The sequence below is a fragment of the Danio aesculapii genome, chromosome 24 (genome assembly GCF_903798145.1).
Source record: "Danio aesculapii chromosome 24, fDanAes4.1, whole genome shotgun sequence".
Lineage (NCBI taxonomy): Eukaryota > Metazoa > Chordata > Actinopteri > Cypriniformes > Danionidae > Danio > Danio aesculapii.
Window position 1 is genome coordinate 3,109,817 of NC_079458.1, and position 13,646 is coordinate 3,123,462.

The window sequence follows — 13,646 nt, forward strand, 5'->3', positions numbered from 1 at the left end:
TCCTCTGACCTCTAAAGGTGCTCTAGTGACAGACGCTAGAGGCTATGGTCTTTAGCCTCCTTGGTAGAGCAACCGACTCCCTAGACGGAAGGTCACCAGTTCGATACCAGCTCGGAGCGGGTTGGGTGGTGTGGGACCGGTGGGGTTACATTGGTGCAGTGACCTGGATGAGAGTGAGGTTTAGGGGGGTGAGTGTAACGGAGGCCAGCTAGTAAGTGCTGTGCAGGTAAACCTCACTCCTCTGACCTCTAAAGGTGCTCTAGCGACAGACGCTAGAGGCCATGGTCTTTAGCCTCCTTGGTAGAGCTACCGACTCCCATGCGGAAGGTCACCGGTTTGATACCAGCTCGGAGCGAGTTGGGTGGTGTAGGACCGGCGGGGTTACACTGACACAAAGATGCAAAAGAGGAATAACCTTTTTATATTCATTCTTTTATTTATTTATTTTTGTACTTTTACTGTATCATTCAATAATTACAGTATTATTGTTACTTGTATTTGTTTGTGGTATGTGTTAGGGGAGTGGTCCTTAACCACAGGGCCGCAGACCGGTACCGGTCCATGGATCAATTGGTACTGGGTCCCTCAAGAAATCATGAATTATTTCCGTTTTATTTACTATCCGAGTCTGAACGATCTCTTTAATTTTTGAAAAGTCTTTTATTTTGAAAAATGACCGTTTTCTCTCGGTTACATCTCGGTCACTTGAACATCCAAATTTAACCCACAAGCAGCAAAATGAGTAAGAAACAGACGTCCTTGGAAAGTTTCTTTGCAAAGAGGAAAAGGCTCAGTGAACAACCCACGAACTGCCAAGGAATGGATCCGCAACCCATTTGTCAACAAAGCAGGTGAATCCAGCATGTCTGTGTGAGAAGATCAACTGATGGAGATCGCAAATGACGACGGCCTTTTAGGGGGCGTTTGCTTATGGAGGTGCACAGCACCCCAAGTCCAGCTAGAATTGACCGATCAGCTTCAGCTTGTGTGGAATATACACATTTCGGTAGGACTAATTATTCCATACAAATACAGAACACCAAACACTGCAGTGCTTTTTAATTTTCTCCATAAGCAAAACTTGTATCAGAGTTACAGCATAATTTGTCAGCTTGTCTTCCTCTGAAAAAATTCAGAGGTTGCTACAAAATGTACAAACATTTATATATATTTTCTTTTCGGCTAGGCCCTTTATTAATACTTTGTAAATGTGTAAAATAAATGTATAAAATAATTAAAATATAGATGTATATATATAAATAAAAAAATATATATTTAATGAGATATCTATATATATATATATATATATATATATATATATATCTATATATATATATATCTATATATATATAGATATATATATATATATATATATATATATATATATATATATATATATATAAAAACAAATAATTATAACTGTATATATAAATAAAAAATCCAATAAACAAATATATTTTATTCATTTAATTTTTTTATTAGACTTTTTATTTATATTTTTTGTTAGCCAAAAAAATAGTTTGTAGTCTAATGTTTTTGTTGTGTTCTACAGCTGCTGTCTAAGCAGATAACTACCTCACTTGAATCCGAAACAGAGCCTTTGTGTGTGAACGCTACTCACCTTCGCTGGAGTCCGAACAGCCGCTCCACCTCCTCTCTGCCAGGGCTCCTGGTGCGCGCCCCCAGCTCCTGCCGCTTCTGATTGCAGCGGTACGCGTCCCGATGGCTGAGTCTCCGCGCCCGCGGCACATCGGCCAGAGCCACATAACCACACCCACTGCGCCCTGCCCTGCCCGAGGCTACGCCCACTACACCCTCTGGACTCTGCTCCGAGTCCAAAGAGCTCTGAGAGGAGGACAGGGATGATGGCAGGACGTTTGCGTGCGGATTCGGACTATAGATGTTCGAGTCTGGGTTTAGGGTTGAATCTGACATGATCTCCGAGGATTGAGAAAGCTGCTTCTCTGATTTGCTTTGCATGTTGTGTTTGTGAGCGTCATACACAACACCGGAAGCCTGTGTGTGCACAGTGCTGTGTGGGTCATGTGACGCGTGTTTGTGCGAGCTGATTGGAGAACTGTAGAGTTCTGGATCAAAGGAGAGATACCTGGAGCGAGAGGATGATGACGAAGAGGAAAGCTCAGGTGGATGTGATTGCAGCTTTGATGGAGGCTCTTCATCCTGTTGAAGAGGATACTGCTGTCCTTCATCTTCAATCTTGGGTTTTTCCAGTGAAAAATATCCACTCTCCACACGAGGCTTACGACCAACATTTAGGTTTCCAGAATCTGAGCATGAGAAAAAATGAAAATTCACAGTCAGTACTGTTACAGAATGTACTATGGTACTGCTAACAAAATACCCAAGTAAATGAATCTGGCGTCTCCTTCAAGCAGTATGAGACACTTTGAGAATCTGTCATTTTGGCTTTTTTAATGACAGTGGAGACTAAGTTACCGCAGTTTTATTGAGGTATGATCTCTGTAGTGTTTTGTCTGAAATTACAGTTACTGTGGTTTTAGGGAGGCTGGTGTCCTGAGTGAGCGAATGTAATTAAATCTTCTTTGTGTTTAATGGGAGATCGGTTGGACCTTATTATGTGTGAACTAGACGTCTTTCCTCTAAATGTTTCCTGCTGATGTAAATCAGTAATGTAATCATATGTATTGAACATGACAGAAATAATGGGCTGTGGCGCTGGTATAACGCCTGTAGTTGGAGTAGAAATTTAACTTGATTTTAATGAAGAGAATTTGACCGTCTACCTCATTACCACTTTCCATTGCATCTTAAATCCTTAAAAGTTTCTCATAATTAGATTTTTATTAAAAACATATGAATATTTATATGTATTCCATGTTTGTATTATATCATTTTTGCATCATAATACAAAAAAAACGAATTACCGCTTGTGTGAGGTGTTTGTAATGCGGTGTCTATAAGGGGCAGGACAGTAAATCTGACATTATTCTCTCTTCTGGCTGCCGTTATCAGTCTCACACTATTTATTTCCTTTTCCTGAAGTCTTGATAAAGTGGAGTTTTTCTGTTATTATTTGAGTAAATAGGATTGTAAAAAAATGATTTGTTGTACTCTCCCATTGACTGCGCTCTAATTTTACCAACTATGATGACTTCTGCTGCTGAGAAACCCGGAAAATCTGACAAAAAAGGGTCAATAAAGTACATATTTGCCTATAAAATCTGAAAATCTTTGTTTACATAACTATATTCCATTATTATTATGTACATTCAACACTAGCATATTATAGTCTGTACAGCGGGGGAAATAAGTATTGAACATGTCATTTTATTTCCAGAGAATATTATTTGTAAAGGTGCTGTTGACATAGAATTGAACCAGATTTTGGTAAAAACCCAAACAATACAAACATAAAAATAAAACAAAACAAAAAAAATCTGTGTAATAACAATAAAATGACTCAAGAAGAAGGTGCTGAACTACTGAAATATATTTAATACTTTCTATAAAAGGCTTTTTTGGTGCTGAAGCTTAAAGACGCTTCTCATATGGAGAATGAAGTCACATGCAGTGCTCAGGGGGGAGTTTAGACTTCAACAAAGTGTCATAATCTTGATGGTTCTGTGGGTCTCGTCTATCGTATTCGAGTCAGGTGATTGGCTGGGCCATTCTACAGCTTGATTTTCTTTCTCTGAAAGCATTCAAGAGTTTCCTTGGCTGTGTTTTGGATCATTGTCTTGCTTAAATGTCCACCCTGGTTTCATCTTCATCCTCCTGCTAATGTAGATGCTGGACTGAAGCAGCCAGTGTTGGAAAGAGTACTGAAAACTCATACTCAAATAAAAGTACCATTACTTGCCTAAAAATGTAGTGCAAGTAGAGTAAAAGTATCTGTTGTAAATATTACTCAACGTATAAGTAAAAAGTAGACCTTTTAAAAGTACTCAGGAGTAGTGAGTATTACGCTGTAAAAAGCTGATGCGTTTACATGTACTGTTATTTGTGGATGTGTGTAAACGTAACATTCTGTAGTGCATTTAGTTATTGCCAAACAGGCACAAAACGCCATAAAATGTTAATATCAGATTAGATTTAGGTTGTGATGTCAGGTGACCAAAATTCAATGTCTAGCCAGCGTCTAAAGACAATGTTATTTCGATGTCCAATAATGATGTTGATACTTGGTTGATTTTAGGTTGTGTTGGAAAGTCACCAAAATAAAACGTCAAGCCAACATCTTAAACCAATGTTATATTGGCGTCAAATACTGACATTTTTTGCTTAGGTATGGCATCCAAAATCCAATATCCGATAGACGTCATAGTGGTAACATCCACACAACGACAAGGTATAACATCATTAGACGATTATATTTGGTTGATTTTAGGTTGGACGTTTTCTAATCCCCATAGACAAGAAAAAATAGTGACTGCAGGTTAAAGACAAGTAGAAAAGTACAGCACTAAAAATGTACTCAAGGGAAAGTAAAAAGACACATTTTTAAAACTACTTAGTAAATTACAACTCCTGAAAAGAACTACTCAATTACGGTAATCTGAGTATTTGTAATTTGTTTACGCCAGTGGAAGCAGCTAGTATTAATGTACACTGAGGAGGAGCAGAGGGTTGCTGAAGAACTACTGAGAGATTTCAGCTGCTGTCTGGGGTTTCACTGCCTTTCTACACCTTCCTTATGTGTTCAATACTTTTCCCCCCTGTGTCATTTAATTTTATTACGCATAACTAAATTTGTACACCAATGTCTTTTGTTTTCTTTGCCTAAATGGATTTCTTTGGTTGCTAACAACATCCGGTGAAATTTTCAAGTCAACGGCACCTTTAGAAATATGTTTTCTGAGAAAAACAGTGATGTGTTCAATACTTATTTCTGCCACTGTACTTGTCTAAAAATCTATCTAAAAATCTGAAAATCTTGTATTTGCCAGTGAATTATGTCATCTGCTGTGTGTGTGCGTGTGCGTGTGTGTCAGTACCCAGTTGACTCAGGCTGCCGGTGCTGCAGCTTGTGGGTATAGTGGCTCGACTCCATGTCTCCTCCTGCCACAGTGTGGTTCGAGTGGCTGGGACTCGCTCTGCATGAGCTATGGTGCTGGGCAGACACACCATACTGCTGCTGCTGCTCGTACTGGTGACCGTCACCTTCGCTGGGCCTGGTTCCTGAACGCAAAGACACAGACAAACACACATATAGACAAGCATAATATTTAACTAACCCCCTAGTCAAGAACAAAGAGCTCTTTGAAGTCAAAAACACCTGTATGTGTGTGTGTGTGTGTGTGTGTGTGTGTGTGTGTGTGTGTGTGTGTGTGTGTGTAGACAGATACACACCAAAGTAACTGTCTAAACTTGCAGGCTGATAACAAATGAGCTATTGTGCCATGATTTCATACACATGCTGATTTACGCTCAGCACCACACCCCGCACTAAACACACACTTGCAGATTAGCGTCTGTGTCTTTCCTGTTTCCACCTGAACGCCCAGTAATACCTTTTTGATTAAACCATAAAATCACTTATTTTCTCTGCATGAAACCAAGCCACCCAGCATCCCGACTAAAGCACCAATATGACAATCCGTTACTGGACATTACTATGACCATTACATGAGCACAAAACAGCCAGAATGCATGTATTGATTGCAGTTTTCCACTCTGATCGTGCTCGTTTTTGCACTTACAATGAACCCATTCATGATCTGCTGGGAAAAATCGATCTCAGGGGGTCAGAGCAATGTAAACAATCCTAACCATGCAAACATACTACAATTTCAAAAATAATTATCTCAAATTTAAATTAAAATTCATAAAGATGATTGAAGTTACATTTTTTTAACATCCACACACAAACACGCATCAAAAACAATCTCATTTTAGACTTTCCAATTCAAATTTCACATTTAATTCATATTAGTTGTTAACAGCAATTTCTGAACATTCATTCATTCATTTTATTTCGGCTTACTCCCTTTATTAATCTGGGGTCGCCACAGCGGAATGAACCGCCAACTTATCCAGCACATGTATTACGCAGCGGATGCCGTTCCAGCCGCAACCCCTCTCTGGGAAACATCCATCCACACTCATTCACACACATACACTACGGACAATTTAGTTCCAATTCACCTGTACCACATGTCTTTGGACTGTGGGGGAAACCGAAGCACCCGGAGGAAACCCACGCAAATGCAGGTAGAACTCCACACAGAAACGCCAACTGACCCAGCCAAGACTCGAAGCAGCGACCTTCTTGCTGTGAGGCGACAGCACTACCTACTGCGCCACTGAGGCGCCCAATTTCTGAACAAAATAGAGTTAATAGACGCACTTTTTTAGCATATATACCAGAGTTCGAACATTTCAATTTAAAGTTCTTTAAAAATTCGACAACATAATTGTTTGTAAGATGTTTATATATTTTTAATTGTTTTTTTTAAAGACTACATAAAAATAATTGATGTTTAATTTTTTCTCCACAAGTAGGCGTGTGTCATAGGTAGGCCCACACGGAACCTGCGCGCACAGAACTCCGCAGAATTTTAGCCCATCATTGATTATGTTTAATTACTAGTGTAAATGTGTGTAAATCTATATTTATTCAGTTTTTAAATTAATTTCAGTAATATTATTGACTAATATGAAAATATTCATCTGATTTATTTATAATATAGTTTGTGCAGTAATATTTTCTGTCTTTTAGTAGATCTATTATATGAGAGACTTGCATTGTTTACCAAATAAGGTGGCTCTAACTAGATTTGCATTGTAAACATTAAATGAAAGTTAAAAAGGTATTATTTTTTATTTAACATTTTAAGGTTTTAGTTATGATACTCCCACAATCATTCCACATAAATCCGCAGATTTTTAATGAAATTTTGCGCAGAAATAGCAAAAATAGCAGACAGATTCTGTCTGGCCCTAGTCATAACTCAACCTGGTAAGAACTAGACAGGTAGTTCTTAGTTAAGAAGAGGAAATGCCTTCAAATTCCAGAGTACATTCCTTTAGCAGCCATTCACTAAATGACTGAGTGAAATATTTGGCAAAGTTTTGTGGGTAGGAATGTGTGTGTGTGTGTGTGTGTGTGTGCGTGTCCAAGAATGAAGACAAAAATTGTCCATATGATTAAACATACTTGGTGTAAATCAGTTATGTCTAAACATACAGCATTTTAAACTCTAATAGATGGAATGATGGTGTACTGCAGGTTTGGATGCAAGACTTATCTGCCATTCACACAAGTGTGTATTCGTTTTAAAATGTATACGGTTTGTTACGGTTACATCTGACATCCAAACTACTCCGTCATCTTCGATCCACGAAAAAAAATGGAACGATTTAAAATTGCTGAAGACACAGTTTTAGTTTGTAAATGCATTCAGTGATTGTTTCAGTATACACTAGGCTCATGATGGTATCAAATCTTTTTGTTGCAATTAATTGATGAAGATTTTATCACAATTATTATCACAATATTGACCCAAGCTATGAAAAAAGATACTTTAACAGATATAATGATAGAAAATACTTAGTGTATTGCTTTATTGTATATACATGTTCAGATGGTCTCACATTATCTTTTTGCACTTAATTGGTAAAGATTTTAATCTCAATATACGGTATTATCACGATATTGACCCAAGCTGATTATTATACCAGGTATAATAATAAAAAAGTTTAGTGTATAAATTAGTGTATTGCTTTATTGTTTATACATGTTCGGAGAAAATAAAAGTTTTAAACAAATTAAACTGCAAAAGCATTATAAAGTACAATAGGTGAGACTTTACTTTAATGGTATACAGCAAATGGCCATCAAAATATGTGCATTAGGGTGAATGGTCATGTGTCATGAGTTTTACGCTGTATACAAGGTGTCTGCAAGTTTCATTAAGTTAAATTTAAGACTTTAAGACCTTATTAAGACTAGCATGACTGAAATTTCAGACTTATACAAGGGTGAACACTAAGGACTTTTTCTAATAGAAAAGATTTGTACTTGTTTCATCAAAAAATGTAAATGTAGTTTTTTTAAGGGGGTCTCACACCAGCTACACTGCTCTACAATGCGCCGAGCCACACAGCAGCATGCATTTTAGAATTCTAAACATAGGTTTCTATCAGGGTACGCACACCGGCGCCGCAAGTCAATGGCTGTCCACGGTGCCCAGCTATGAATCAGGCCACTGTTCATATTTCTGCCGCGCCTCAGAGCACCATTTGAATAGTTTCATATTAAATAACATTCGAATGTGCACGTCTGGTGTGCGATAATTCCAACTGTCGTGTGTCGTGGCACTGAGCGGTGCACATACAGTATATTATATAATGTGTCGAAAGAAGCAAACTCTAGTTATATAGATGCACTTTTTTTCAACACAATGTTACTTTAATCAAAATGGGCAAGTTTAAAAAAACTATAATAAACTAAATGTATGCACAACACCTTTAAATACGTGCAGAACTTTTAAACAAATGTTATTGTAAAGAAGGTAATTAAACCATATTGAGAAACAGAGTTAATAAATAAAACGTTTGTCAAGTTTTATTGAGGTGGATTGCTTATGTTTGGATAGGTGTTGGCCTGATTGGGTAACTTTACATAGACATAGGAAAATTAAGACCTGTTTACTATGATTTAACACCAACAACACAATATTTCAGTAAATTTAAACTATTTCAATAAACTTTTTAAGGTCTAAAATTAGTTTTTGAAATTGAAGACGTCTTAAAACTTAAGTACCCACTCTAGGCGGCACAGTGGCTCAGTGGTTAGCACTGTTGCCTCACTACAAGAAGGTTGCTGGTTCAAGTCTGGGCTAGGCCAGTTGGCATTTCTGTGTGGAGTTTGCATGTTCTCCCCGTGTTGGTGTGGGTTTCTTCCGGGTGCTCCGGTTTCCCCTACGGTACAAACACATACGCTATAGGGGAATAGAATAAAATAAATAGGCCATAGTGTATGTGTGTGTGTGTGTGTATGTGAATGTGAGAGTGTATGGGTGTTTCCCAGTACTGGGTTGCAGCTGGAAGGGCATTCGCTGCATAAAACATGCATAAAAACTGCAAAAAAACATGTTCGTTGCATAAAACATGTTCATAAACCATGTTCATTCTGCTGTGGTGACCCCTTATAAATAAGGGACTAAGCCAAAGGAAAATGAATACCACTGACACCCTGTCTATAGTATCAATAAAAACTGCTAAATTTTCATTATACAATTTGAAATTTTGAAAAAAATGAAATGTGTAAACGCAGCCTTACACAATCGTATTGTAGTAAAGCGTAGCTTGTGATCTCAATCTTCAACAGTATTTACTTATATCAGATAGTGATCTTGTTGATCTTAATCAGGTGGGTCTGTACCTGTGGTGTTGGCGTTTCTACTTTCCGTTTCTTCTTCTGGTTTTGTTTGTTGGTTCGTGGAAACACCATCAGCGCCTCCTGCCATCTAAACATATAAACAGCATTTAAGGATTACCTCAAACCTCAATTAGTAAACCACTTTCACATCTTTAAGTCTTACCCAAAAACCACTACAACTGAAGATACCAATAAGGTATTTCCAGCTATCATTTATATTGAGATTCCCTTATTGTGTTGTGTTTATCTTGAGTGATATCTGGGGTCTGTACTTCGTATCTCGCTTAAATGGTCTAAGATGATTTGTCAGATCCTGGATCTTTTAATCTTGATAACTGATCTCTGGCTAATTTGGTTCTTCAAACAAGTTCACGAATCAGATTAAAATATCTCGATGAACTGATCTGAGATCGCTGAGTGTGTTGTGAAGGACAGATCTATTGATCCTCGAAATCATGATCAGCAATGCAACGATTGGCTGACGGCACAGCAGCGTAATGACATCATCTGATTAATGTTCAATTACCCACGTGAGCAAAATTATATAAAATTCGTAGTAAATGGTTTGTTAAATATGATACGCAATAACTTTCCACATTTGCTGTGAGCTGCAGGCTTTACACTTTCATGTATCAAGAGTATTTAGCAATTTATTTAGTTTCAGATTTTAGCGTGGGCTGGATTTTCTTTACTATAGTAACGTTAGCCTAGGCTTATTCAAGTTGCTTAATCGGCGTAAGGAATTTAAATTATTTTTGCATCAAAAAGGCATTTTGATATTGGTAAAGGTGTCTGCAACTTTTGCAAAGCATCAAATCACCGGCATAATATCTGTCAAAACATCTGCATGACTGCATAACTTATTATTTCTTTGAAAAAAAATAAAAAAAAAAATAAAAAAATAAATTATTTATTATTCAAAATATATTTATATAACTATAGTGTATACTGTGCATGTCTATTATCATACACAAGCTGTAAAGCTGAGTCAGTACCTTAAAATGGTACGTGTTTGTATCTAAAAAGTCCATATGAATAAATGTTCTCTATGAACCTTTTGGAGAGAACCACCCTGGTTTTACTTTTATTTCAGAGAGCAGATTGCATAAGTTTAATTTATATATATATATATATATATATATATATATATATATATATATATATATATATATATATATATATATATATATATATATATATATATATATATATATATATATATATATATATATATATATATATATACTTTTTTACTTATATGTATATAAACATAAATATTATGAATTATTTAATATGAATTAATTATTGTAAATTACAAATGTATATATAAACATTTTTTGATTTATTTTACTATTTTCCAAAGTGTATATAATCTATAGGTTATTACTGTAAGAAAATATCAGTATTCAGTACATGCTTTCAGTATTACCTTTGCTTGAGAAGATTATCATCATATATTGTAGAAGGTGTTTGTATTTTCTTATGTGTACATGTTTTTATACATGTATGTGTGTATATATGTATGTGCACATGTAAATGTGTGTTTGGAAGTATGTATGTACATGCCATGTTTAAGCATATTTTTCTGTATGTCTGTGTGTGGTTAAAAGTCACCCTCTATCTATACTGAATTAATGATAATAGTTGACTGTTTGTTCAATTATTTGAGTGTTGTTGAGCTGTTTGAATGAGTCATGTGACCATAGTACTCAAAAGAGACTCTAGTTGCATCTCGCTAAGTTATTGCTTTATCTACTCTTTTAGCTAGACGAGCCATTCTTATCAAATGGAAACGGGTGATTCCTCCATCACATGACATGTGGATCCGAGAAATCTTTAGTTACATAAAACTTGAGAAATTAAGATGTTTACTCGCAGGATCTCTCAAATCTTTTTACAAGACCTGGAACCCTGTTTTAGACTATATCAAAGGCTTATCCTGCTCAGTTGATATCAGATCTAATACACAGTAAATGATTGGAAAGAGAAAATATTGACTCCTTAATGTGAACTTTTTTTCCGATTTTATTTATTTTATTTTATTTATTCAATTTATTTTAATTAATTAATTTATTTTTTGCTCTTATCGTATACTTGCTCATTTATCATTAATATTTTTTAAAAAGAATTTCCTTTATTTTTAATTTATTATCATTATGTTTTTTTCCTTTAGAGGATATGTTTGTTTATAATTCATAAATTAAATTTATTTTATTTTGAGGGGATAGTGGGGAAAATAAAAAAAATAAGACAAACTGTAATTCTCCTATGTTGTATTGTATACAGTGATGTACTGTCTGGTTAAACACCAATAAAAAAAAATAAATAAAAAAAAGAGACTCTAGACGCACCTGATAAATGTTACCCTGATGAAGGCAGATCCTTGGCTAAACGCGTAGGTTTTTTTAAGATTTAGCCATGTGAATAAAGGCTTTTTAAATTTTCCACATTTTCAGAGTGCCTTGGACTAATTTCTGTTGTTATTTTGATGAATCCCTCACCCAAAGAGCACCGACCAAATATTTGAGTTACCCCTGAGCGCTTTTTGTTCGTCTTTCTGGATTAATATATATGACTATCTCTGCTGTATAACTTTTACAGTGTTTCTTAATAAAAATAAAAGTTAAAACTTAATTAGTGACTAACTGCTTATGAATCTATTAGACCAAATCACCATCAGTGAGTTATTACTTATTAATATTTAAAACCACTGAGACTGCAGCTCTGCACAAGACGTTTGGCCAGCGGAGAAATTAAAATGATCGTGCCCAACTGAGCCTGGTTTCTCTCAAGGTTTTTTTTCTTCACTTCCGCCTTTAGTGAAGTTTTTTTTCCCTCTCCGCTGTCCCCACTGGCTTGCATGTTTCGGGATCTGTAGAGCTGCGCATCGTTGGATTTGCTCTTCAGTGTTTGGACTCTCAGTAGTGATTATTAAACCACACTGATCTGAGCTAAACTGAACTGAACTCAACACTATAAACTTAACTACACTGTTCCTATTTACTATGACCTTTTATGTGAAGCTGCTTTGACACAATCTACATTGTATAAGCGCTATACAAATAAAGGGGAATTGAATTGAATTGAAAACCAAACACAAACGATCCTAATATTAATTAACACATTCACTGATATAGATTCATATTCGCTTTGAATTCTTTGAAGTCCAATATGTTTGTGTGTTCATTTATATTATTACCAGCAAGTCTTATGAACGAACGCATGTTTACTCTGCATAATAGAAAGTCCTTAGAGCAAACAGTAATCTCTTGCTGTATGAGAAACTGCCTGTGACGCTCCTCGTTTGTAAGTCACTTTGGATAAAAGCATCAGCTAAATGAGTAAATGTTAATTATTAAATGCACCAAAGTCGCAATTAACCATCAAAACGATCGTGGACTGAAAGTGCTTGAATAAATTAAAGAGAAAACAGGATTTTTGTTTAAACATAATTGATTGTGGGATGTTAAATGAGCATTTTGAGTGAAGCGCCGTCTTTGAGCAGTTCAGCACAGTATTACAGTAATGTGTTAGACTGCAGATAAACAGACCATCACACTCGTACTTCATGTGTGTGGGTGGAAAACTCACCCATGTATCGTCTCTTTGCTCTCAGCGCGGATGTAATGGTCTTTGTCTGGTGTGCAGATGCACAGCGAGTGTTTCTGACCCGTCCGGCTCTCACCGTCCACCACATCCACACACTGATTCAGGTTTATGGTGCCCTGTGGAAGAGTGCTGGCCTGAAACAAACAAATACACAAACACACAAACACACACACACACACACACACACACACACACACACGAATAAATATATACTTTCACTGACACAAAACTAATAATCAGCACAATTGTTTTCAGCATTCATATTAGGAAATTTTCCTTGAGCAGTAAATTTGCATATTACAATGATTTCTGAAACACACACGCAAACACACACACACAAGCATTTTCATTAACACAAAACTAATAATCAGCACAACCTTTTTTAGCATTAATGAAAATAAATGTTTCTTGAGCATCAAATCTGCATCAAATAATTCCTGGAACACACACACACACACGCACACGCACACGCACAATCATGTCAATTAACACAAAACTAATAAGCAGCACAACTGTTTTCAGCACTCATGATAATAAGAAATATTCCTTGAGCGGCAAATTTGCACATTAGAATAATTTCTGAAACACACACACACACACACACACACACACACACACACACACACACACACACACACACACACACGTTAACTAACACAAAACTAATAATCAG

General features: G+C 36.2%; 1 protein-coding gene across 7 annotated transcripts in view; it reads right to left on the reverse strand.

Annotated features, from left to right (window-relative positions):
* The window catches only part of si:ch73-103b11.2 (protein outspread), a 109,608-nt gene that overhangs the window by 52,469 nt on the left and 43,493 nt on the right, over positions 1-13,646 (reverse strand). For 6 of the 7 annotated variants that reach the window (XM_056451212.1, XM_056451211.1, XM_056451216.1 and 3 more), the window contains exons 4-7: positions 12,956-13,107; positions 9,368-9,452; positions 4,977-5,160; positions 1,622-2,288 (exon numbers count right to left, since the gene is read on the reverse strand). In XM_056451212.1, coding sequence (XP_056307187.1) covers positions 1,622-2,288; positions 4,977-5,160; positions 9,368-9,452; positions 12,956-13,107 — 1,088 coding nt within the window. The remainder of the gene's footprint in view (positions 1-1,621; positions 2,289-4,976; positions 5,161-9,367; positions 9,453-12,955; positions 13,108-13,646) is intronic. The other variant, XM_056451217.1, reaches the window with a different exon arrangement.